The sequence below is a fragment of the Erinaceus europaeus genome, chromosome 1, assembly GCF_950295315.1.
Source record: "Erinaceus europaeus chromosome 1, mEriEur2.1, whole genome shotgun sequence".
Lineage (NCBI taxonomy): Eukaryota > Metazoa > Chordata > Mammalia > Eulipotyphla > Erinaceidae > Erinaceus > Erinaceus europaeus.
The window spans coordinates 199272887-199300015 of NC_080162.1; the positions used below are offsets into that span (position 1 = coordinate 199272887).

Sequence of the window (27129 nt, forward strand, 5' to 3'; positions counted from 1 at the left end):
TTTTTTTTTTTTTCCTGTTGCTACTGCTGTGACTTCACTGCTGTAGGCTGACAGAGACAGAAAGGCAGAGAGAGGTTGGGAAAAGGAAAGAAAACACAGCAATGAAGATTCCTCCAGTGAACAGGGGGCTGTGCTCAAACATGGTAGCAAAGCTGGCCCACTCCCAGGTGAGCCCTTAACACATTTTTTAAGCTAACAATAATATTATCTCAGTGTGCTATATAACACAAACCCGCTATTTCAAAACTCAAGTGGCAATCTGGAGGAAAAGTAGTCCCAGAGAGATGTAACCTTCACCATGCTAACTTTTTACAGCAGTGGTTACACAGAAACCCTTACTGGAGCCCTCAGTGCCAGAAGGTACTCAGCAAACAGTCCCTAGTAGCCCACAACCAGGTTGCTTCCTGTCTCTTCAGCATTCCCCCTCTTCTCTCGCCACACTGGTCCCTTCATGGCTCCAAGCACATTGGTTCACACCTTAGTCAACATCTAGCTGCTGCCTCTCCAACTTTCACCAGCCAATTATTACATTTCAGATTTTTCCTGCTCCTTGCCTGTTTGTAAGTTTTGGCTTAACTTCCAAACTTTCATGCAGGTTTCTCTCATTGGTGAAATCCTGGCTATCTTCACACTAAATGCATCACTTGTTTTTTTTTCTCAGCACCCTTTTTGCTTGTATTCTGGTGTTCACTTCTATACAAAAGATAGCGCCAGAGAAGAATATCACACAAAGGATCACTATGCTGTGATAAGTCAGAAGCAAACTTCTCAAAGACCAGTAATATAGTAAAAGTTACACATCTAAAACTCTAAGTCTCTAAATTAGGGTATTATTTTAATCAGTGAGTCTTTCTTGAATGGCTTGTTGACTGAAAGCTTTTGTGATACCAAGAGTGTTTCCAGTCCTGCTGGCGGGAAGCGAGCTAGAGGTGATTGACCCCTAGGCACACCAACCAGCAGTCTAGAATGATGCATTTTGTTGATCAATCCAGGGCTGTCAGTCAGAACTTTCAAAGTGAAGAGAAAATTGTAGTTCTTTTGTTTGAAGGAAAGAGCCATCTAAAGAATTATTAGGATGGTCTGAAAGGGCAGTGAATCTGGTCTGGAAAATACCAGAGGAAACCAGGCATTGTTTCTCTTATCGGAGAGAGAAGAGGAAAAAAAGGAAAGACAATCAATAGTAGTAACAGGTGTAGAGGTGACTTAGAAAGGAAGTGAAGGCAGGATCCATGGAAAAAAATGGGAAAATTCTCTCTCTCTCTCTCTCTCTCTCATAAAATCAGCCCGTATCTGTGACCTTGGGAGAACTATGGCAGTTTCCAAAAGAGGGGACGGGGACACAGAACACTGGTGGTAGGAGCTTTATGGAATTATACCCCTATTATTTTATAATTTTGCAAATCAATATTAAATCACTAATAAAATATTAAAATAAAGAGAACTGTCAGGATGGAGTGATGGATAAGAAGGCTATGTGGGTACAGATACTGAAGTGAAGTAACAGTTGGGGTCTTGTTTCTTTCGAAAAACAGTGGATCCCCAAGGACAGAGACCATGCCAACACAGCACAGCATGAGGTCAGCAAGAGGCGTGATGGACTGGCTTTAAGATACCTGTTGGGACCGGGTGGTGGCACACCTGGTTGAGCACACACATTACAGTGCACAAGGACCATGCTCAAGCCCCTGGCCCCTACCTGCAGGGGGAAAGCTTTTGAGTGGTGAAGCAGGGCTGCAGGTGTCTCTCTGTCTCTCTCCCTCTCCATAACCCCTTCCCTCTCGTTTATGTCTGTCTCTATCAAATAAATAAATAAAGATAATAAAAAGATTTTTTAAAAAAGATACCTGTTAACATCAATGGGGCCCAAGAGGGAGAGGAGACTATTAGGCTTGAGGAGGGAGATGGAATTCTATCTTTTATCTCCTCTCCTAGATGGAGCTGCGGATACAGGAGATTACAGAGAGTTGCCCCATTTGTGCAAACAGGGGTCTAGGTTACCATGTGCTAGCCTCTGTGCTGTGTATTGAAAATAATTTTAAATTGACTTGGAGTGCATGAGTTTTCTATATGACCTTAGGCACTAATAGTTATATATAGTCATGGACATGTATAGCATTTAGAGTCCTAGTGTCTACAGAGAAGCATATCAAAGTATACCATTACCTCTCTGGGGAACAATATAGTGATACCTATAAAAATTGGAATGCACCAACAAAACTGCTTTAGAAACTTTTCTATAATTTAGAGAAATATGCACTTTGTAGCAGTTCCTTTAATGAATGTAAGATGAAGCAAATGAAGGTCGGTCAAATTATAGATTAAATCATGATTCATTCAGGGGGTCCAGTGGTAGCACAGTGGGTTAAGCACACATGGCATGAAGTGCAAAGACTGGCACAAGGATCCTGTTTCGAGACCCCCGCTCCCCACCTGCAGAGGGGTTACTTCATAAGTGGTGAAGCAGGTTTGTAGGTGTCTATCTTTCTCTCCCCCTCTCTGTCTTGCCCATCTCTCTCAATTTCTCTCTGTCCTATCCAACAACAACAGCAATAAGAAAAATAACAACAACAAGGGCAACAAATGGGAAAATGGCTTTGTAGTACAGCCACCAAACCCCAGCAATAACCCTGGAGGCAAAATAAATAAATAAATAGAAATTTAAAAAAATCATGATTCATTCATGCTGATGTTATTCAGCTAAGAAATCATAGTAGCTTTGTAGTGTAAACCAAGGGGGCTAAGGAAACAGTGTACTGTTTTATATGGACTAGTAATAGTACTTTAGGAGAAATATGTGTACCTTTGCCTATGCATATATTATTCTTAAAAATTACACAAAAACTCAATATGATCTCTGGTATTTGAGAGCAGGGGTGGGGATTAAGACCAATTTTTCCGTGTACATTTTCCCCAAAGGCTTGGATCTTGTAGCAAGCACATGCATTGATTTTGAAATAAAGGGGAAAGTTTGGCTTAGCAACTTCACTTGTCCACTGAAAAAGGCTAGTGGTTACGTAAATAAACACCGTCACTCCACCTCGGCGGCTCAACATCAGCATTTTAAGAGTTACAAGGTTGTTTGCTCTTTTCTTTGCCCTGTCAGTTCCTGTTGTGTGTAGGATAGTTTGCTGGGATTTGGATGAAGAAGTCAAATAAGATAAGTCACTGTCTTTGAAGAACCTAGTCTTGCAATTGGTGAAAAGGCACTCTTAGAGCAGAAACCTAGTTCTGAGGTAACACCCAGGACTGCTCACTCATCTTGTCTTTGTTTCCAGAGCCTGTTTTATACGAGAAACTTAATGCGTGTGGAGGACAACAATAATAACCTATTAAAATCTCCTCAAATGGAAGAATGACCCCAAATGAGACACAAAGGGCTCATGTATTTAACACTCACTGGACATAACACATGCTGACTAAAGATTTTTGTATTCTGGTAGTGGGGAAAGAGGAAACAAAATAGTTAATCACAAAATGCTGTGTTGACAGATTCACAGAGAGACTCAGGCTTCTTCAGGGGAGATTCCACATCCAGGTTAAGTTTCCCACTAGATCTCTTAAGAGCCTTCAAAGTATGTGTTTCCTGCCTACTCAAATATCTCCTCCTTTCTCTAGTAACCTCCTATAATTAGTTTTCTAAATCATTATGTTTTCTTATAATTCAAGCTATTTTAATAAGGTAATAAAATAAGACAAACTACCTATAAATACTTCTCATTGTGGCAAGTATGCTCCTAACCTTCACAGCAATACTGAGGTAGAAATTATTATCATATTCACTGTGGGGAAATCACAGTTTAGAGAGGTCAAGTGACTTACCAAATGTACAAAGCTGGATAAAGACAGAGCTAGCTTGTGAATGCCTCCGAGTATGACATTCCCTCCATGGCCATGTTTATTATTAGGGGTTTACAATATTAAGTTTTCAGAGGCACAGGCTCAAAGGTGTATATATGTATGTGCAAGTTACTGCACCCACCAGCAAAGCTCTCTTCCCTACCCCAATTTTCTTTCACTTTGCAAGTTTAATTTTTACTGGTCTAAATACTTGTTGGCACCATGCCAGCCTCTAGGCACCTGCCTAGCTTACACTTGTGCCCAAGTCTGTTAGAATCCTCGTAACTCCTTTCTTGCCCTTCTCCCCTGACTGCAGGCTGTCTGATATGATACTCAGTCAATGAATGGGAATGAATACTTGGAGTCAACTTAGAATATCTTGACTATAAGAAGACTCAGAACTGAAATGTGAAGCTTCTTTAGGATGGAATATGGGGTAGGGTTCGAATAAGGCAAAAAGGCTGTCAGTCATAAGGTCTAGTTAGTGCAGGGTTTAGGGAATCACTGTCAGAAACAAAAGGCAACAGGAAAAATAGCTGTCTTTTAAGAAGACTTTGATCCAGTAGGCAAGCTACCCCTTAACCACACAACTGACAGTTAACAGGATAAGTTCAAAGACTCGATTAAGGTGGAAAGTTCGGATTTTGGCTTTATCAGTTAAAAGGTTACCTTATGTAAGCGGTTTTTGTCTTTTGAAGTATGTCTTTTGCAAAATGGAGATGACATGTATGTTTTTATAGTTGGGTAGATTCAATTAAATCTAAATTAAATTTATAGAAAGCAGTAGCACACCTGGTTGTAACAATAACTTAAAACCTATGTAAGTTATCAGAGATCAAAGCCCAAATGGAGAAATATAAATTAAACATGCTCTTTTCAAGAGCAAAAGAGAGACTGTGGTCTGGTTTCACTAAATAAAGGCCACTGCTGCCTTTGGGCTAAAGATCAGAGGATAGCAAGAGCTGTTTTTTCCAATGTACCAGGATTTTGAATTATCTGAATATGAGCCTATTGTACATCATATTACATGTTATAATGTCTCATATAACATATTACCAATCATAGATCCATGGATTCTCACTGTGTCCTTTGTGTCAAGTACAGTCAATTTTGTCAAGTAAAATAAATGAGTAGCAAGAGGCAAGACAAAGGCTAGGAGAAGGGTCTGCAATCTTAGGAATAGGACATGACTGTTAATAGCACAGTGTTGCTATTCAAACAGGAGGAAATAAGGTTTGACAGAGCATAGGTCGAATAAAAACCACTGACAGCACAGGAGAATTTCTGTTCAATGGTGTTCCTGTGGGTGCCTGATTTTTATGGCTCAATACCTTTTTATAGCCTAAGGCACTACGGATTCACTAAAATAACAACAACAAAAAATTGCACAGTAATTCCTGATTTAAAAATCAGCATTTACCACTAAATGTCATTTTAAAAACTATTTTATTTATTTTATTTTAAACACACACACACACACACACACACACACACACACACACACACACACACCCAGAGCACCGCTCAACTCTGCCTTATGGCAGGGGTGGGGATTGAACCTGGAACCACAGAGTTTCAGGCATGAGTCTCTTTGCAAAACTATTATGCTGTGTCTCCAGTCCTAAAATGGCCATTTTAAAAACTATTACTTATTAAAGAAAGAAGCAGAAATTTTCAATATAACACCAAATACTGACAAATGTGTTTTCCAGGCTGGGCTTATTTTCAACCTGGCAACATCCATCTCTAGCAGAGAAGCCAGACCTCTCCCACCTTCTGCACCCGATAAAGAATTTTGGTCCATACTCTCAGAGAGATAAAGAATAAGGAAGCTTCTAATGGAGGGGATGGGACATGGAGCTCTAGTGGTAGGAAATGTATGGAATTGTACCACTATTATCTTACAATCTTGTTAATAAATATTAAATCATTAAATAAAAGATAAAAAGAAAAAGAAAAATGTGTCAGCACATTTCTTTTTATCTAAGAACTAATAAAATGTCACAAGGAATGTAATTTGGTCTATAAGAGAGAAGCACTTTTTTTTTAAATGACTCCTTCTGCACTGTGTGAGACATGCCAAAAAGAAAGACAAATATCGGACGATCTCACAGGTGGAACGAAAGTAAAAAGCAGGAACAGAAAGGGAAAACACAAAATGCAATTTGGACTGGGTGGGGTATACTGCAGGGAAGTCAAAGGAGAGGAGGGCTGGGAATAGTGTGGAGAGGCCTATAGACACTTAAACATGGGTTGGTGAATGAGAAACTGTACCCATGTGTCAACAACGCTACCATAAACCTACTGTTAAAATGAGGGGGGGAGGACTCCTTCCTTTATTTGTTTATTTACTATAATGAGAGAGAGAGAGAGAGAAAGAAACACCAGAGCATCACTCTGGCAAATGCAACATCAGGGATTAAACAGGACTTTAGGCTTGAGTGTTCAGTGTTTTAGTTACTGTAGCCTATACCGCCATCCTGGGGTAGCAAAAAAAAAAAAAAATTTTTTTTTTTCTTTCTCCTAATGGCCATTTAATTATATAAGGATAATTTTGCCTGTTCAGGAAAAATATCTAATTTCCCTTAAATATGTATATTCAAATTGGACTCAAACTTTAAATTATTACTTTTCAGATTATAAAACATTTTCACAATATTGTCTCATCTAGTTCTTAAAAACTGTATAAGAGGGCTGGGTGCACCTAGTTGAGCACACATTATGATTATGATGAGGACCCAGGATGGAGCCCCCAGTCCCTACCTGCAGGGGGAAAGCTTTGTGAGTGGTGAAGCAGGGCTGCAGGCGTCTTTCTGTCTCTCTCCCTCTATGTCTCCCCTTTCCCTCTAGGTTTTTGGCTGTCTCTATCCTATAAATAAACAAAGATTATTAAAAAAATATAGAAGTATCATTCGCACTGTACTGATGTACTCAAAGTCACACAGTCAGGAATAAAATCCAAAGACTCCAGACTGTCTTGGCCCAAACAGTATTGCTTAGGATTTAGAAGAAATCAGACTATCTTAAAAGATCAAATTAATGACGATTAAAAAACACAGTTTGTAATATATAAAACAATGTTTAGAAAGATTCCCTAAAAATGGGCTAGGAAAACACACACAAGTTATACAAGTCTAATATGTTTGCCAAATATTCCTAGCTTATCTGTGTAATTTGTTGCCTGCTCATGTATATGTGTGTGTGTGTGTGTGTGTGTGTGTGTATAGTTTCATAAATTACATTTCAGACTTAGTAATTTGGAAATATTTTTTCTATTAAGTAGACATATACATATATATACATATATATATATTGACTGAACCTCTGATCTCTACAGCTTAAAGCTGATGGGGTCTATCTACATTCTGAAAGCTTCTTTCCATACTGAAGGAATTATTTGGATTCCATCATTAGTGCTGCTAGTAGGAACCAGCATGGAACAATTTTCATGTGACCTCAGACAAGGATTACATTGTCTTCATCTTTCATCAAACATAAAAACAATTACAGCAAAAAGTGGGCTTACCTTTGCTTGATCTTGATGCACAACCTGTTTCTTTGACTTTCCAAGATGGCTGATTATTTCCTAACAAATGAAAAGATATTTTTACTCAAAGAGAAGGAAATCTACCATAAATAATAATAAAAAAAAAATCACACATTTTGCATTACCTACAATTAAAGAAATAACTTTATTAAATATTTGTCAATTTTAAGACGTGCCCTCAATTATTAACCAAATAATGTATTACAAACAACTAGTTATGAGGTTTTACAGTTGTTTAATAGGGAATAATTGGCCCCAATTAAACTGGCTAGACTAAGGCTTTTTAGATTACTAAAACAAATTAAACTTTTTAAAATGAGAATTTAGGTGATCTTAAAACTGTTCTGAAATGGATAATGAAACTTGCTAAGTTGTAATCTCCCTGGTTTTATTAGTGATATTAAGATAAAATTAAGTGATATTAAAATCTTATTTGATTTATTTACCTTTGAAAATGAAGACCGTTTAAGGGTTACACATCCTCAGCCTTGACGAGTACGACCTCAATTAGTCAAGTCAGAATGTCTTTAAAAGCTTTGTGCTTATTGCTTCCAGCACGGGGCGAGGTGCTCATTAAGGTACAGGTAAAGTTCTCATAAAAGATCCAAAGTTGCACTAGTGAAAAGACGCTCAACAAGATGAAAGCTGACCACATCTTTTCTAGAAAGTCAGTCGTTATTTTAAACCAGTTTTAAAGCAAGATTTGGTTTTACGTAGTTTTAATGTACACTCAAGCAGCTTGATACCGTCTGGACTCTTTAAACAGCATTTAGATCTATGGTGAGTAGATATAATGGTACAGTTAATTTTATACCACTTTTAAGTAAGTTGTACAATGTTTAGTGTGACCCTTTTATGACAAACGTCGTTAAATGAATTCTTGCCCTGTTTACAGCTATTTATGAAGGCCTTTTTAATAAGAAAAAAAAACAAAATTGTTAGCTCACACACACAAAATTTCTTTCAAAAGTTTATTTAGTATCAAGCAAGAGGAGACTTTGCTTAACACTACAGAACATTTCAAGACTTGAGTTACAAAAGAATACCACATTATTTGCACTTGTAATTGGCTTCCCTTTTTACGCATGTTGGCAAGAGAAAAAAAAAAACAACTAGCATATGGCTGAAAGATAAAAATAACTAAATTCTATGGAAACCTTTAAAATGAAAGGTGAGGCTTATGTTAAAAGGATGGATTAACATATTTAGTAAACCTATTTTTTGTTTAACACTAGTTAATCAAAGTTATTTTTTCCTTTTGATAACCTATTTCTCATACACAAACTTGAAATAATAAAATTTTACATGTCTTTTTTTTTTTTTGCCCAGCTTGATATTTCAACAAAGTAGTTTTAAGTTCCATCCATTCAGATTTTAAGCATTTTGATTTATTTAAAAAGGGATTGTTCATAGAAAAAATTACTTTGAACAGTATACAGGACTGGTGGAGATTGGCTATTTCACAACATCAGACAGTACAATCAGTATCTGCCATATGGCTGGTCTCTGTAGACGCCCTTTGCTGTCCTCGCTGAGGGAGCCTTGTGTCTTGAGTTAGTCCACTCTTCTTGCCCTAAAATAGATAAGATGAATAACAATTTGATTATTGGTGTGGTTCACACTTGTTTCATTTTTCAGAATCTAAGAGCTCTGAAACAAAAGTGATAGGACTATGGAAAAAAAAAATCCCTGATGTAGTCAAAGGACAATGAAAACTTTAAAAGATTGTACATACAAGGAAAATTGTTGGTTTACTATCAGATGCTATTCCATGGGAGGAAAAATGATTTTTGTGTGGTCAGGGAGGTGATTTCGTAAGTGAGAACTCATTTCTTGAATGTGCAAGAGCATGGGCTTAAGCAGTCCCAGGCACCACCACATCAAGGAATGGTGGTGTGGTCTCTAAAAAAATAAACACACCCTCAGTGGAAAAAGCCTCCTTTTGATCAATATAACAAAACTTTACAAAATTCAAATAGCAAAATTAAACTATCTTGTGCTCAACACTGAGGCTCTTATGAATGGGAAAGGACAGGGGAAAGGGATCATTCAAATTTCTCCTAGTAGCAGAAACAAGACACAGATAAACATTTGTGAAAGCGAAAAGAGAAAAACGGGGTGAGCAGAAATGGGGAAGAGCAAATTATAGACGTTAAACACTCAGTCTAGGTCCTTTCATAGAAAGTCTCTTGAAAGTGATATTCTATGGTGCTTTATACTACAACAATGAGTATGAAAAACTCAGTGAAAGAATGTCTATCTACTTTACTTCCTAATAATATGAAATCAAGATGAAACAATGGATGTAGAAACAAAAGACATTCTGTATTTGTCTCCTGATATTGAGCATGTGCTCAGCTGTAGGGACTGCAGCGAGTAGTATGCAACTTTCTGACAACACACAGTTAACATTTCTGCTGCAACATACAGCAATTTGAAAGCTATGTGTCCTCAGAGACCAATTTAAAAAAGCTGTGAAGGAAAAAATGCTTAAAATGACCTCTTCTTTTGATACAAACATGCAATCAACGTCATTCCCGCAAGCTGACTTGCATTGATTTAAGTAGATAGCATTCAGCAAACCAAGGTATTCTCTTAAATGTCTGTCATAAGTAATGGCAACAACATCAAAAAAAAAAAAAATCCAAGGTGCGGTCAACACTGCTCGGGGCAGGTGATATAACAAAATGTACTTCAAAAGGAACACTAGGAAATGGCTTCTCAGCTATGTTCAGAGAAATGTCGGACCATTAGCCAGAATCCTGATTCACACGCACTGGGTGCTGGGCATTCATCAGCGCTCTGCAAGTGATTGAAGCTTCATGTGACTGATCTCTGCCTCGAGGCAATGGATCATCTAACCATCATCACGGTGCTGTTGCCAATTCTTTTAATTAAACCTGTCACCCTATGCACACTGAGACTTTGGACACGGATTCCCAGAATCCCTAGCAGTTCTCACAGAATGAGTGGGGGTGTAGCTCTCTCCCTGCAAGCCTGCTGATGCCTTACATCTTACTCTCAGCTCAGCACTTTTAAAATTTTTATGGAATGACTCCCACTGTATTTTTTTTTTTTTTTAGGATCTGAAACTGGGACTGGATTAAGATACAAAGATGGGGTGGGAGAATCACTTTAGAGACAGAGTCTCAACTGCTTCACTTCCCCTTATTTGTCAAGAAGGAGATATACTTTCTTCTTCTTTTTCTTTTTTTTTTATTTCCTTTTTCCTGGAGCACTAATTAGTTCTGGTTTATGGTGGTGCAGAGAATTGAACCTGGGATTTTCAGAGCCCCAGGCACAATAGTTTTTTCTTTTATTAACATAACCATTATGCTATCTAGTCCCCACCCAAAGATATACTTTAAAATGTTTATAGTTTGGCAAACTATCCTGTAAATGAGGAAATAAGCACATGGCAATCAACCCAAACAAACAAACAAATGTAAGTTCAAAATATGAATTCATGTAATTTCCCCTCTGCCTTTAGTCTTCTTTAAATTTAAGATGTAAATATTAAAAGAAAAGTTTCTAAAAATATCTCCATATACACAAATGAATTGAGAAGAAGCTGCTATTCCACTGTAGAAATTTATGGATTCCTCATCAATTAAGGTCTGAATTATCACTAAGATCACTTTTTTCTCTTCATCTGTGATTTGATCTGGCCAATTACTCACCATAGGAATCATAAGTCTCTTCACTGAGCCCATGTCCATAATCATAGTAATCAGCACCACTGTATAAGACAAAAAAAAAAAAAAGCAAAAAAAAAAAAAGATGAAAACATTGTTAATACAAAATGACTTGGTTATGATTTAAATCATACTCAATGAAGTATTCCAAAAACTTCACGGCAACTAGTAAAAAGAGCTGAAAACCGAAAGAAATTCCTTCTAAGATGATAAAACTCTTTAACACAAGCACCATAGACTTAAGCTCTTTTCCTTGGCCCCCTGACAACTTACCCAATCAATGTCTACTGAACATGGAGCTATTAAAAAAAAAAAAAAGGTTCTGTCTTGGGAGAGTCAAGAATCTGGATGATGAAGAATGTGGGAGGATAGTCAAGGAGGTACTCCATTGTGCTGGGGCAATGAGACAGGAAGAAACCGGGGAAGCCACGGATTCTTTCCTACATATAAAATGTGTATCAAGGGAGTCAGGTGGTAGCGCAGCGGGTTAAGCACACATGGCACAAAGCGCTAGGACCGATGGAAGGATCCCGGTTCGAGCCCCCAGCTCCCCACCTGCAGGGGAGTTGCTTCACAAGCGGTGAAGCAGGTCTGCAGGTGCCTGTCTTCCTCTCCCCCCTCTCTGTCTTCCCCTCCTTTCTCCATTTTTCTCTGTCCTATGCAACATTGGCGACATCATCGGCAATAATAACTACAACAATAAAACAACAAGGGCAACAAAAGGGAATAAATAAATAAAATATTTAAAAAATGTATATCAAAGGTAAAAACCTTCATTTCCTCTTTACCCCTTATCTTCCAGAAAAATCCAATCCTGTAGAACTGTGGATGCTCCATGTCATAGGACAGTAAACACAAGTCCTGAGACCCAGTGGGGCTTTTACAACGCTACTACCAGGAAGTGTGAGATTCAGCATCAGCGAAGCATCAGAACGAAAATCTGGTCAAGATGTGAGAGTCAGGAGTGATCCAAGCACAGGGACACTTACATCCTCAATACTTTTTAAAAAATATTTATTTATTTATTTATTTATTTATTCCCTTCTGTTGTTCTTGTTATTTAATTGCTGTAGTTATTATTGTTACTGATGTCATCATTGTTGGATAGGACAGAGAGAAATGGAGAGAGGAGGGGAAGACAAAGAGGGAGAGAGAAAGACGCCTGCAGACCTACTTCACCACTTGTGAAATGACTCCCCTGCAGATGGGCAGCTGGGGGCTTAAAGAGGGATCCTTACGCCAGTCCTTGCGCTTGGCACCACCTGAGTTTAACCCGCTGTGCTACCACCCGACTCCCATGTTCAACATTCTTAACATCTAGAAGGAGGGAACTTGTCCCCACAGCCATTTCACAGATAATGCAAATGGGGCACGGTAAGATAGTATCTCTGAATTAATTATGACATTTCACAGGGGAAACTGGTAACTCTCCATTAAATCCCAAATACATTAGTTTACGATACTATCAGTATTTTCTTTAAATTTGAGGAAGAACTTCCATTCACCCTCTCAGGATTCCTTCCTTTCTTAGTCACTTTTGTAGAGAAACAATTACCCTATATCTTTAATCATTATTTCATGCAATCAGGTGTTTCCTTTTTATAGATAAAAATGAAAAAGAAAGTCGTTCTAATTAAAATGGAAAGCAATCCAATACAGCTGGGAAACGACTCAGGAAGTCATGATATGTACAGCTTAAACTGGGAAGATCACTGCCTGTCAGGACACACCTAGAATTATCACTGCGGCCCATGAGCTAAGCAGAATCACCGTGTTCACTTTGTCGAGAAAATACCACAGATCAGGAAAAGCCTGGAAGGCAGCCTAAATCCTCACAGGGAACAGAGAGCTGCCCTACTGTACCCACTGCTATACTTAGTTAACCTCTAACTAGTCCTCTCCTCCCATGCTTCTTTTCTCAGATAAATGATACCAGAGACAGACCATCAGCTCAAATGGCTAAATTCCTTTGAGAAAGAGGCAGGCAAAGGTAGCTGAGTTCCTTTTTGCCTCAAGCATGCAAGAATTGTTTTTTATTTTATATTTTGCCTCCCCCCCCGCCAATTGCCCTTTCCTCTGCTTTCAACTCAGCCTTTAGCTTAAATAACACTTCCGTAGATAACAACCCCAGTCTCCCAGGGTTAGGTCAGTTTCCCATTATAACCCTTCTTTCTTTTTTCTACTTTTCATTCTTCTCCAACCCTGCACAGACTCTTACTCCATAAAACTTGAGTGAGTGACTACCTGAGATGGCGCATCTCCAAACTCTGGCAGGACTGGATAGCTTTGAGGAAAATACATATGGCATCCAGACAATGTTTGAGAATCCAATGCTTTATCCACTGAGCTACCTCCCAGACCTCCAGACAATGTTTGAAAGAGAAGCTGAGAAAGAGTTAGATCTCCGGGCAGAAGCAAGAGGAGCCAGGATTTCCAGGCAGAAGAAACAGTAAACACAAGAAATAGGAAAGGATGCGGCAACAGATGATAACCGAAGCATCTTCAGAAATTCTAACAGAATTAATAAGCACTGACAACATATCTGGGTCAGAATATTCCTCATAGCCTCCTCCATGTGCAAAACACAGGCTAGACCTTATTATTCTGGCTAAACCACATCGTTCAAGGTAATTAAATATGCAGTATTACACACTGATTAGATAGTCAACTTTCGGGGCCAGGCACTGGCACACCTGGTTAAGCACTCATGCGACAGTGTGAGAGGACCTGGGTTCAAGCTCCAGATCCACAGCTTCAGGGGGAAGCTTCATGAGTGGTGAAACAGGGGTGCAGATGTCTCTCTGTTTCTTTCCCTCTCCATCCCCCTCTCAATATCTGTCTCTAGCCAATAATAAATAAAAAAATATGTAAAATATCTTTCTGGCACAGAGATATAATATATATGTGCTTTCTGCACTGTCTTAAACTCTACCAGTTCTTTGAAAGGTTGCCCAGAAGCAGAACTATCACTGACCTACTTTTCTAAGTTGTCATGCACAAGCTTCCTCAAGAGGCACAGGTATCTACAGTTTTAAATAAAGTCTTACAATTGATAGTCGGCATTCCTACAGAACCTAGGAGACCTGTCAAAGACAGGTTCAATTCTTCTGGTACCGAGTCAAAGAAGGAAACTAGTATGAGCTTGGCCCCTCTCAGATGAGAGCTAACACATGATCTAAATGCTTTCAGAGAGGAGGCAGCCAGTGAGACTGTTCTACCCCATTCAGAGTCACATCATTTACAAGTGGCAGATAGCACAGAAACTCAGAGCTCAGGATGAAGCCACTGCATTGCCTTGTGCTGAACACTAGCCAGAGGTGAACTGTGCTCACCACAGCCGGCACAACATAAGGATGGATCCTGCCTGACTCTTCTTCTGTTCTGTGGCTCTTCTAAAATGTCCTCGTTTGGTCCCCTGCAAATCCCTCTGTATGCTCAGAAACAGAAGTCAAGGTCCACAACTCAGTGTCCCATGATCATGGTGCATTCCTAGTTCTCTTTCTGTCATGAATTCCTCCTCTCCTCTTTTTATTCAAGTCCCAATTTCTCCCCAGGCCTAACTAAGACACATTCATGCTAAGAAGTAAAGACGATTAACTTGTCAAAGAGTAGATAAAATTTCATCCTAAAAAAAGATAAATAGCAAAAACAAAACAAAAAAGCCAGGGCAAAAGAAACATCACTTTCCTATGTCTGAAAATTTTATAACTTTAAATATGTGAACAACATTTGCTGCCACTTTTGATAGTTTCTTTAGGATTTTATAGTCAATTATACCAACCACACCATTTATTTTCCTTCCTAGTCTCTTTGCCTTTTATATTCACTGCAAAAAATATATGGATCACCATTAAAGAAAAAACACTCACCTCACTTTGAAGATATAAACTCAGACACAAACTCTCTGATATAACATCAGTGTCAACTAGTGGTCAAGACATCTGAGTTTAGAGTTGGCAAGATAGTGGTTTGCTGGGAAAGTCATGACACATTTTTTTACATAGAAAAAAATACATTATGACATTTCCAACAACCTAACAGCTCACCTGCTTTGCTATGGGCACATTCCAGGTTTAAGTCCAGCCCCCACCATATGAGGCTTCAGTGCTTCTGTCTCCTTTCTACTTTCCTTCAGTTTCTTTCTATTTGAGAACATCAGCCCAGAGGGGTGAAGCCGTCTGGTAATGTGTGTTCTATCAGGTGTGTCACCACCCAGCAACAAAAACAAAGGTATTTGGATTTAAAATCGAACCTTCAATTATAGGACAATTGAAGAACTGTCTTACTTCTGACTTTTAGGGTCCCATCTGGCAAATCCTTGCCTAATCTAGGTGCCAAAGAGACACCAAGCAGTTTTGACTTTCCTGATGATTTCATGAACAGCATTCAATCACAAAGCAGTCAAGAGAAATTCTCATTTTCCTGGTAATAAATTGGCTAATGTTTCTTAGAAAATCAGTACTAAATTAACTGAACATGTCTTTCCTCTCTCTCCTCCCCAGGCCAGAAGCTATATCACAATAGTTTCTCAGGCAAATTAAAACCTTGATGTTCTTGAGAATGCTATCTCTGTTAAGCAGATAAAATGAGGGCAACTTCTCCATAGGACTAAAAAGAACTTCATTTTCTGAGACAGAGTCCCATTGTTTAACTTGCCTCTGTAAATGACAGGAACTGAGACTAATAAACAAAAGAGTCAAACAACTGCTTCCTGACCAAACTATCTCTTTATTAAATGAACTGAGCAGTAATGAATGTCAGCACTGGGTGGAAACTTGCCTCTACTCTAACAGAATTCACTATAAAAAGGGAATTAGGAAAGAGAAAAACACGAATGTTTTCCAATGAACAGGAGGATAAAAGATGGCATAATTTGGTTCAGCAGTGGTCTGGTGATAGACTATCTTAGTTTTGACAGGGGAAAACTTTAAAGTGACATTTTCTATCATTTCAGCCAGTTTCTGATTATTTATTGCAAGACTGTCATAAAGCCAAGAAGCTGGGCGCAGCTGAGCCCCATTCTCCTACCTGTCAGTTCCATCTGAATGCTTTACAGCATTTCATTCTGTGTACCTCAAACATCTATTAACCAAAGATGTGTCCTATATCCCAAGGATAAACCAAAAACCTAACATATGGCAAAGGGAAAAAAAAAAAACTAAAAATCTCTTCATTTCTGGACACAACTAAAAATATTAAGAAAAGAAAGATGGGGTATATTTGGTCAAATACACTCAACCAGTGAAAGAAGCATCAAGAGGAAGCTCCTCCCTCAACACATTCAGCACTGACTTCTCTCACTGGTACTCATACCACATCTCCTGAGTCCTTCCTATCAGGTGGATCACAAGAAGTTCCCAACCCTCAGCACTGTTCCTGCCTTTTCCAAAGGTTCTTCATTAGATAACCCAGAATTAAGAAATAGCTACCAGCACTAGGGACCAAGGGGGGGGGTAATCTGTCTGGGGACCAAGCCCATGTCACCAACATCTTTTATCTCTATCAAGAGGACAAAGACTCTTGTCTCTCTGAATGAACACAAGACTCCTGCTTTTCTTCACAGCTGAGGCGTGCATGGATGAGGCATGTATATTGATTCTTGTTATATCTTCTTGCTACGATAACCCTTTAATTGTCCCACCCGACTCCCCAATGGGCTATTTTTAATCCAGTCAGCCACTCTATGCCTTTAATTGGTGAGTTTAGTTCACTTATATTTAGAGTAATTACTGATATATATGGTAGAGTTACATAAGTTTGGTATTTTGTCTACTGATTTTATATTTCTTCCAGTATGGATACAACAAATGACATTCAATGCTTTAACAACTGGGAGAAAATCTAAGGTCATCAGATAAAGAAAGGAGTACAAAAGCCGGATAAGGGCAAGAGACTAGCTCACTTACTGATGGCCTTTTTGATCAATACCTGGTCACCCCATCATCTGTGGGCTCTAGTCAGGGAACCGTTGAACTCCTGCAGAGACAATATGGATCAAGATCTCTAACAGATCTCTCTTTCCACCATCACTGGCATTTCCATCAGGAACGCCATCATAAGCTCTCTGTGGGCCTCTCCAGGACCTGGTCCTCACTGTAGAGCAGCAGTGGTAGGGACCGTCCCACTCTCTGGAGGGAGGCTGGATCAACCTACCCTGCCACTTGAAGAAGGCTGGTCCTGAAATGAGTGCCGCCTAGAATGTTCCCAGCTGTGACCATGGACTGTGAGCTCAGACTGACAGGGACTCAGAGGTTACGCAGGCTCCTTCGCTAAATATGAATAGACATGGGCTCTAGGTCAGATCACTGGGGTTAACAGCTAATAGTATTTATATCCTTCCCTCATATTTAGTAGCTACTCTCTGCCCTAATCCAGCTTTCTAGCTCTATTCTCAACTCTGACACCATCTTCCCAGTCAATACTTTTAGTCCACCTACATGTTAATTATTGGGCTCAGACAAAAATTACTAAAGTCATGGGATCCTTGGAACATACTTAAAAGACTTCCTCAATTCTTTCCACCTTAAGATCCCTATTCTCGCCTGCTCTATTCCTACTTTTTTTCTTAAACTTTTTTTTATTGTTGTTATTGCTGTTGTTGTTGTTGTTGGATAGGAAAGAGAGAAATCAAGAGAGAAGGGGAAGACAGAGAGGGAGAGAGAAAGACAGACACTGGCAGACCTGCTTCACTGCCTGTGAAGCGACTCCCCTGCAGATGGGGAGCCGGGGTCTCGAAGCAGGATCCTTATGCCGGTCCTTGTGCTTCGCGCCACGTGCGCTTAACCCGCTGCGCCACTGCCTGGCCTCCTCTATTCCTACTTCTTGGTTTCTGTTTATTAAACATTTTGACCTGCTTTATATCTTACTGCCTTTCAGCGAACAAGTTGTAGATGCTACTATGATTCCATCCCAACCTGTTTGGGCAGACGACCTCACCAATGTGTCCTGAAACCCTCTTACCTCTTCAGAGCCCTATCCAACTACGGAATGATAAAAACAGGCTAGAGGTATGGTTTGACCTGCCAATGCCCATGTCCTATAGAAAAGCAATTACAGAAGTCAGAACTCCCACCTTCAGCATCCAAAAAAGGGATTTTGAGCAATAGTCCCAGAAAGGGAGAAATGTTAGGGGAAGATGATCAGAGGGCTCCAATTCCGTCAGGAGGGGGGGGGGGGAGGGGACATTCAGAAATAGTAACAGGTGTAGGTATGACTTAGAAAGGAAGAAAAGGCAGGGTCAGAGAAAAAAATAGGCATATATAAAAGTAATAATCAGCCCACATTTGTGTCCTTGGGAGAAGTATCACAGTTTCCAATAGAGGGAATGGGGACACAGAACTATGATGGTGGGACCAGTGTGGAATTACACCCCTGTTATCCCATAATTTTGTAAATCAATATTAAGTCACTAATAAAAATGACTATTATGTCCTTCAAGATGGTCTCTATTCACTAACGTCTGCTTATATAATTCCTATTACACTTGTATTCACTTTTCTAGCCAAGTTTAATATTTCTCAGAGTTACTTTAATATTCCCTAAGCTGTTTCTATCTTCTTCCATTTTAGAGATTGTGGCTACTTTATCCTGCGATTCTGAAATTCCCTCCTCTGCAAAAATCAAGTCTACTTTCAAAGTCTCCCAACTAAGCTAGTACTCCAAAGTCTGCTTCACATTCTGTAATTTTATTTTGAATCCCCCCCCATCAAATCTTCAGTCCATTTGGTAAAGAATCTCTTGATTTCTTAGTACCATGCAGTTTTGATCTTCAATGTGCTTCTGTATATTAACTTGAGTGTTTTAAAAATTGTTTCTCTGAGAATTCCTCCAGTTCTGCAGTTTTACAATCTTCTGCTGTAGACTCACTTTCTTTGGGAACCTCCCTGGTGTTAGAAGGGGTGACTGTTATTTTTTTGTTTGTGAAGTTAGACAGGTTTCTGTTAACTAGTAGGTGGTGTTGATTTCTCCTTTATGAGTAGGGACACAGAAGAGGTGTTGACTCAATATGGTAACAGGAGTTGCTGAAATAATGGTTGGGGGTGGTGGTGGTGGTGGTGGTGGCGCACCTGGTTGAGTGTATATGTTACAATGCGCAAGGACCCAGGATTGAGCCCCCAGTCTCCACCTGTAGGGGGAAGGACCCAGGATTGAGCCTCCAGTCTCCACCTGTAGGGGGAAAGCTTCACAAGTGGTGAAGCAGTGCAGCAGGTGTCTCTGTCTCTCACCCTCTCTAGCTCCCCCTTCCCTCTCCATTTCTGACTATCTCTATCCAATAAATAAATAAATAAATAAATAAAATAAAAATAATAAAAAACAATCCTTAGGAGGTAAAAGCTCTAGTGGAAGGATTCTGCACTGCAAAAACTGTCTTTTCCTAAGGCCCTAGTGCAAGCACAGACTCTAAGTGCTAAACTGAGCAAAGACTCACTTCTCTGGACTACAAGGCTGTGGCTGATTTTGCCTGAGCAGGTCTTCCCTGGGAGCAGTTAGTCTTTATAAGGCCCAGCTGCCTGTTAACTGTCATCTGGCTTTTACTAAGGGGTAAATCGTTGTGGGCAGCTGAACACCCTGGTTTCCTGCAGAGTTCTCAGGAGTCTGATCTTTTTCAAGTCTTTTGTGTGACTTGTCAAGATGGTGAGGACCATGTCTTCAGTATTGAGGTAGGTGTCTGTCATTCTTTCTTCCCTCCAATACCCATTTGGCTTGCTGATGTACCCAAACTTCAGAGAAAAGTCTTTTGCACTAGAAATTCCAGCTATGCTCTGACAAGATTTGTTATGCTTTCTTATTGTAAGATTGGTTGCTGCTGGTTACTACTCCACATTTGGTCTTAAATTTAGCATTACTGTGTTTCTTTTTTTGAATATACATATACATATGGAGGGAGAGAGGGAGAGGGAAAGAGGGAGAAGGGGGGGAAAGAGAGAGAGAGAGAGAGGGAGAGAGACAGGGAGAGGTAGACCAGACATCTGCAGTATGACTTCACTGTTCATGAAGCCTGCCCCCTGTAAATAGGGACTGGAGGCATGAGTCTGGGTACTTGCTTGCCTATGGTAATATGTATTGGGTGCATCAGCAGTCAGTCCCTAGCCTTAAACTTCTTATATGCAAGACAAATATATTTCCCAAGTCCTATCCATAGAAGTGTAACAAAGATCCTGAAATTGGGGCAGTTTGGAACACTACTACTCATGACCATAGAATGTGACCTACAGGGATGCAGAGGTCACATAGGCTCCTATGCTGAATATGCGCCCCAGATCAAATCAATGGGGTTCACAGTCAACAATATTTATATACCTTTCCTATATTTGGGAGCTACTCTCTTCCCTGACCCAGCTTTCTAGCCCTTTTTCTAGCCATGACATCATCTCCCCAGAAAATAACTTGGGTCCACCTGCGTATCAGATGTCAGACTCAGGAAAAAACTATTATAGTCATGGGCCCTTCAGAATATAAATAAAATAGGCCTGCTAGCTATCTTTAAAATGGAGACCCTAAATCTTCATCTGCAATATTCCAGCTTTTAGGTTCATGATTAGTCAATAATTTGTTTGGCTTTATATGTTAACTCTTTTGTCAGCCACCAGGTTCCAGATGCTAACACAATGCCAACTGGACTTCCCTAGGCAGAAGACCCCACCAGTGTGTCCTAGAGCCCTGCTTCCCCAGAGCCCCACCTCACTAGGGAAAGAGAAAGACAGGCTGGGAGTATAGACTGACCTGTCAATGCCCATGTTCATTGGGAAAGCAAGTTCAGAAAACAGACCTTCCACCTTCTGCACCCCATAATGTCCCTTGGTCCATCCTCCCTGGGGCACTGAGCCCCAGCAATAACTGTGGAGGCAAAAAAGAAAAAAAAAAAAAGGAAAAAGACTTTCATGTCTGAATAGCTGAGGTACCAAAGGTTCAAAGTTCAACCCCTAGCATCACCATAAACCAGAGTCTAGCAGTGCTGATGGCGATAGTGGGTCAGGAGGAGAGGAGGCAAGAGGGGGAAAAAAAGGAAGCAAACAGTATATGGCAAAAATCATGGCACAGAACTGGTACAGGGGATATAAAAAAATCATGAAATTCATGTAACTTGGAAAACTTTGCCCTCACTGGGCCCAGTAGTTTTTTTTTTTTTCTTTTTCTTCTGTTTGTCTTTATTTTAAAATCTGAGTTTTAGAATTTCTTGTTGTCTGTAGCAATAAATCTCATCCAGTGGTACTTAATCCCTACACCCAGTCTAAAGGAGTGTCCACTGTGATAGACTATTCCTGGCTGGAAACCTTTCTCCTGGAGTTCTCTACACATATCTTTCTCCTTTCTGGTCCTTAGGAGTTTTGGTCAACAAATCCATTGTTACTATGGTGTTTTCCCAGTTGGTAACTTGTGTTTTTCTCCCTTTCTCTCCCTCTGAAAAAAAAAAAAAAAGTTGGCCTGGTATAGTCAAGGGCTGGCAACAACAATAACAACAACTGGGAAGGGAACGTTGTAACTAGTATTAGTAGGACAGACACACTTTGTAGAATTCCAAAGACACATCTGAATACCATCCCTCCCTCAAAAAGTCTTCTTGCTTTCAACTGTTACACAAGTTTCCATCTCTCATTAAGCAGAATTTCTTTTATCATAAACTTCAAGTAATTCAAGGGGCAATCAGTAACCTGGAGGAGAGCAAATACCATCTCATCAAAGTTGTGTAACGTCTGGTAGATTGATTCTGGTAGAACTGAAAACAATCCATGAGCTGCCCTTAGTTATTGTCATCCTCACTTTACACACGGGCAAAGGAAAACACTGATTATGTAACAGGAACACACTTGCTCATAAATGGCGGAACTATTTATGATCCAAATCCAGGCACTCTCTGACCTCATTAAGCAAGTCTTGGTTCAGCCTTAATGAAGATTTTTACCTATATTACTAACATTTCTATGCATAGGCTCCTATACCCATGTAAAATTTATTAACAGGCTATCCACAGTTGTGCTTATTTTATATCTGAATATATATGAAGTGTTCCCAAATTTAGCACTCTATAGAATTTTTAATATTTTCTTATTAATATAAAGAGGTTGTAATTGGATTAGATAAATAACTAAAATAGGCTTACTATTTACAAAATGGAGACACCCCCCCAGCTCAACATCTGAACTATTCCAGCCTTTAGGTTCATGATTAGTCAACAATTTGTTTGGCTCTGTATGGTAACTCTTTTTTTCAGCCACCAGCTTTCAGATGCTAACATGATGCCAATCAGACTTCCCTGGGCAGACGACCTTACTAATGTGTTCTGGAACCCCACTTCCCCACAGCCCTGCTCCACTAGGGAAAGAGAGAGTCAGGCTGGGAGTATGGATCCACCTGCCAATGCCCATGTTCAGCAGGGAAGCAATTACAAAGGCCAGACCTTCCACCTTCTACACCCCGTAATGTCCGATGGTCCATCCTCCTTGAGGTTAAAGATCAGGAAAGATATCAGGGGATGGGATGGGATATGGAATTCTGGGGGGTAGGAATTGTGTGGAGTTGTACCCTTCTTATCGTATGTTTTTTGTCAGTGTTCCGTTTTTATAAATAAAAATTAAAAAAGAAAAGAAAAACAACAACATATTTTGAAATCATAAGTATATACTCATCTTCATTTATAAGTATATTTCACAATCCACCCCCAAAGTCTCAAAGACTATAAACTCATCAACTCAAAAATTCTCTCAGAAACTGCTTACTATTACAAATTTCTTCAATATGTTTACACTGCCAAATGTTGCTTATATGTGTCCAAGCAGATACTCTGCATTACTGGGTCCAAAGTTCCAGTTTTAAGATTCTGAAAGTATGAACAAAAATGACTTTCCAACAGGAAAAGGACCCTTTGTGATGACAAAGAGAGGGCCAGGGTGACAGCACAGTGGCAGGGTACTGGGCTTACATGGGAGAAGTCTTAGGTTCAATCCAAGATCTTATCAGTGCTCAGAGGTTCAAGTTGATCAGTGGCACTTTGGTCATAAGCAAAAATATAAATAAATAAATAAATACAAATTATAATACATGAGTTATTTTAAATTTGATTTTACAATAAATGAGGCTTGACTAGATTCTGAAATATTTAAGTACACTGACATTCAAATTATCACTTCAAATTTCACCTGAAGTTCATACTTCCAAAGCATTTCAGGACTCTACACTCCACATTATGTGAGGTTTTCGGGGCCAGGCAGCGGTGCACCGACCTGGCTGAGAGCACACATACTACCAAGAACAAGGATCCAGGTTCAAGCCCACAACCCTGCCTGTAGCCATCTCACAGAATTCTCTTTCTCCCTATCTCCCTCTTTCCTTTATTTTAAAACTTTTTTTGCATTTATTATTGGCTAGAGACAGAAACTGAGAGAGGTGGGTAGAGAGGAAGGAGACAGAGAGACATCTGCAGCCCTGCTTCACCACTTGTGAAGCTTTTCCCCTACAGGTGGGGACCAGGGGCTTGAACCTGGGTCTCTTTGCACAGTAATGTGTGCACTTAACCAGGTGTGCTACCACCTGACACCTCTCCCCCATTCCTTAATTTATCTATGTCCCATCAAACACATACACACATACACATACACACACACACACACACACACACACACACACACACACACACAGTGATTTTTTTTGTGTAGGCACCAAGCCCCAGGGATAACTCTGGTGGAAAAAAAAAGGTATTTAAATAATTTTTTATTTTATAAATGTGTAATCAAAATGGTTTAAATAATTTTACTTGCATCAATTATTTGCTGTAATTTTATTGACTGGATAATTCCTCAGAAAAGACTTAGGTGATTCTAGTTTAGTAACAGCTAATAACACTCAAGTACACAGAGAGATGGTATAGAAAGAGTTTAGCCATCCCATGCACTTGGTTCTCCGTGAGCCCCTGGGATGTTCCACAGATGAAGAAACAGCTTGATTTCCTTTCCTATAAAAGGAGACAAATCAGTGACCTACACTTCTGAGACTTTGAAGTCTCTGAGAGTGTGACACCCACCTTATGCTAGCTTCGAATGTTTACTAAACTTCCACTAAAAACAATACATCTGCTATCTAATTTCATCAGAATTTTATAGGTCAATTATTATTCTCATTTTACCAATGAGAAAAATAAGATTTAGAGAAGAAAGGTAATTTAGTTAAATCTAATAACCTAGGAATTGGGGAGGGAGTTTGTGCCTGAGATTTAAAATCAGGATTGTATGGTTATACAGAACATTCTTTTACATTCTTTTCCCTCTCCCTCTTCTTTTTTAAGACACAGAGATGAGAGAGACACCACAGCATACTATCCAAGTGGCCCCTCAGGGCACTCCTTTAACTAAGTTCTTGCCATCTATGTTTTAAGAGTCAGGAGTTATACAAAAGGTGCATCATTTTTTTTTCCACTAAAAGAAAACAAAAAATACTAAGACATTTAAAAAATATATATATATTTTATTTATTTATTTTCCCTTTTGTTGCCCTTGTTTTTCATTGTTGTTGTAGTTATTATTGTTATTGTTATTGATGCCCTCATTGCTATAAAGGAGAGTGAAATGGAAAGAGGAGGGGAAGATAGAAAGGGGGAGAGAAAAAGACACCTGCAGACCTGTTTCACCGCCTGTGAAGCAATTCCCCTGCAGCTGGGGAGCCGGGGGCTCGAACCGTGATCCTTAAGCTGCTGTACTCCCTACTAGGGCATTTAAGAAATGTAAATAAAATAAACTTCAAGTATGTATGAAATACAGGGGAAGAAAACTAGGGAGATTCATCAAGTAAATGTCCAGCTAACAGCTATTCCCTTTTCACAGTGACTCTGTGAATAATCAAGGTTCTGATAATGGACATGGCCACTTTTCAGACACCCTGTCACACAGCCCATATTTTAGTAAGGAACCTTCGCCTGTATGTTCACTGTAGGCAGCATCTGTCACTGCTATGTATGGCTGATCTTAAGCACCACTGTCGTCTTCTCACCGCTATTAGGCAGATGGCAGTGCTAAATCCAAATGATGTAGTACATCTCCCTGGTGGACTTTGTTTTCACACACTACCAGTATTCTACAATTCCTCAGTGATAAATCTCCTGTGTCCTCAAGAACATTAGACTCCACTGGCAGTGGAGATGGATTTATAGTCCCTGGCATGCCTCTGCCCAGTTCCTACATTTCTATCCAGCAGTGGTGAGCTTATGGAGAGTCCATGCAGACAGTCAAGAGTATGGGCAAGCTCGACACTCACGGGGCATATTTCTAACTGTATGCAAAAGAACCGGGTTTGATATATATTTTTTTAAAAGTGGTTTATTTTATTTTATTTTTTAATTTTCTTTATTTTCTTGCCTCCAGGGTTATTGCTGGGGCCCGGTGCCTGCACTATGAATCCACTGCTCCTGGAGGCCATTTCTTGCATTTTTGTTATTGCTGTTGTTGCTGTTAGATAGGACAGAGAGAAGTAAGAGAGGAAGGGAAGACAGAGAGCGGGAGAGAAAGAGAGACATCTGCAGACCTGCTTCACTGCTTGCAAAGTGAGTCCCACACCCACTGAGGTGGGGAACGGGGGGAGGGGGGCTCAAATCAGGATCCTTGCGCTTTGCGCCAAGTGCGCTTAACCCGCTGCACTACTGCCTGTCCCCTTAACAAATGTTTATTTCTATGAGAAAGATAAGTGGGCACTGCTTGCTACTCAGCTCTCACATAAACAGTACCTGGGAACTGAGCATAGAGCCTTGGGTTTGCAAATCCTGTGCTCAAAAGCATAGATGTCTACCTTCCCAGCACCAAAAAGGGCTTGATCTTGACGAGAGAGCTGGATATGAGATCTGATTGTTACACTGTGCCTTGAGCAAGCTCAGACCCATTTGATCATTACTTATAAAATTAGGAGATGACAATAACTTTGATAGAATTAAATGAAATGACAGGCACTAGGGTGTTGGGGAGTACATCAGCTTCCCCCTGCTTAACACTGAGGTCTATTTACATAACCACTGTTACCTAAGAACCGCCCTGCCTACAGGGCATTGGTTTAATCCCCACTGGTTCACACTCTCATTTTGCTCCACCCCCTCTCCTAGTCACACCCTGTTTTCCACCACTCTCTTTTCGCTCCACCCTCTCTATGTCACATCCTGTTTCCACCCTACTTGGTGAGTATAAATACAGCTGCTCTTCTGATTAAACACACCGGGAATTGCCTTCCAGCTCCAAGAGTCCCAGAGTCTCTCTCCTGACACTAGCTCAGCCACGAGTTCCTGATCCCTCTCCCATGCAGCAGCCTAGGTTGGCTGCAGTCGAGTTCTCTCCAACCCAGAGAGCACTTGCTCCGGAAGAAGCACCCTCAGACTATCCCAGCTCTAGGGCACACTGAGCATAGTAAACAACACCTAGCAATAGCTCCATAGATAACTGATTCAAAGTTTAGGTTGATCTAAAACAAACATACAAAACCCAAACTATTTCCAGCACAATGCCCAGGGCCTTCATGATAAAACTGCAAACTTTCTTTGTCTATTTTGATGACAGCTGAGGTATCAAGTTCAGCAGGGCTGCGAGCCTGGTAGTGTACAGCTACCCATTAGCTGGGGGGGACACAAGGGAGTGCTACTTTCCCAAACTGCTGTCATCTGTGTGTCACTTTCAGGATTTCTGCCATCTATGTACACCACCCAGCCTATCAGTGAATCTGATTCCCTTTAAACTTAAATCAATGTATTGTGAATGAGTCATCGCAGTAATATGCCTGAAACCACCTGCTTGATTCGCAGTTATCTTCCAAAAGCTCCAAATTTTATCATCAAAATTTCCCAAACTTAAAAAACAAAAAATGAAAGGCTGAGCATGTATCATTTGCAAACATGAAACATCAGAAATGTTTTGGAAAACATTCTGGAAAGCACTAGTCCTGTAACTGGGAGCAAAGGCACTGAAAGCAGCAGTGTCTCTGATCACACAGCTCTGGCCTGTCTGTTTCCAGATTTTCTAGGATAATATGAGGTGCAGGGCCATTTTAAAGTTGGTATCGGGATCAGGGGGAATACATGCACAC

At 39.9% G+C, this 27129-nt stretch overlaps 1 protein-coding gene across 3 annotated transcripts in view; it reads right to left on the minus strand.

Annotated features, from left to right (window-relative positions):
• Positions 1-27129, minus strand: part of KHDRBS3 (KH RNA binding domain containing, signal transduction associated 3) — a 194311-nt gene that overhangs the window by 821 nt on the left and 166361 nt on the right. For 2 of the 3 annotated variants that reach the window (XM_016187590.2, XM_007521898.2), the window contains 2 exons: positions 11065-11123; positions 8342-8957 (listed from right to left, as the gene is read on the minus strand). In XM_016187590.2, the coding sequence (XP_016043076.1) occupies positions 8866-8957; positions 11065-11123 (151 nt within the window). In that variant the 3' untranslated portion in view covers positions 8342-8865. Of the gene's footprint in view, positions 1-7363; positions 7424-8341; positions 8958-11064; positions 11124-27129 lie in introns of those variants that run through there. The other variant, XR_009552426.1, reaches the window with a different exon arrangement.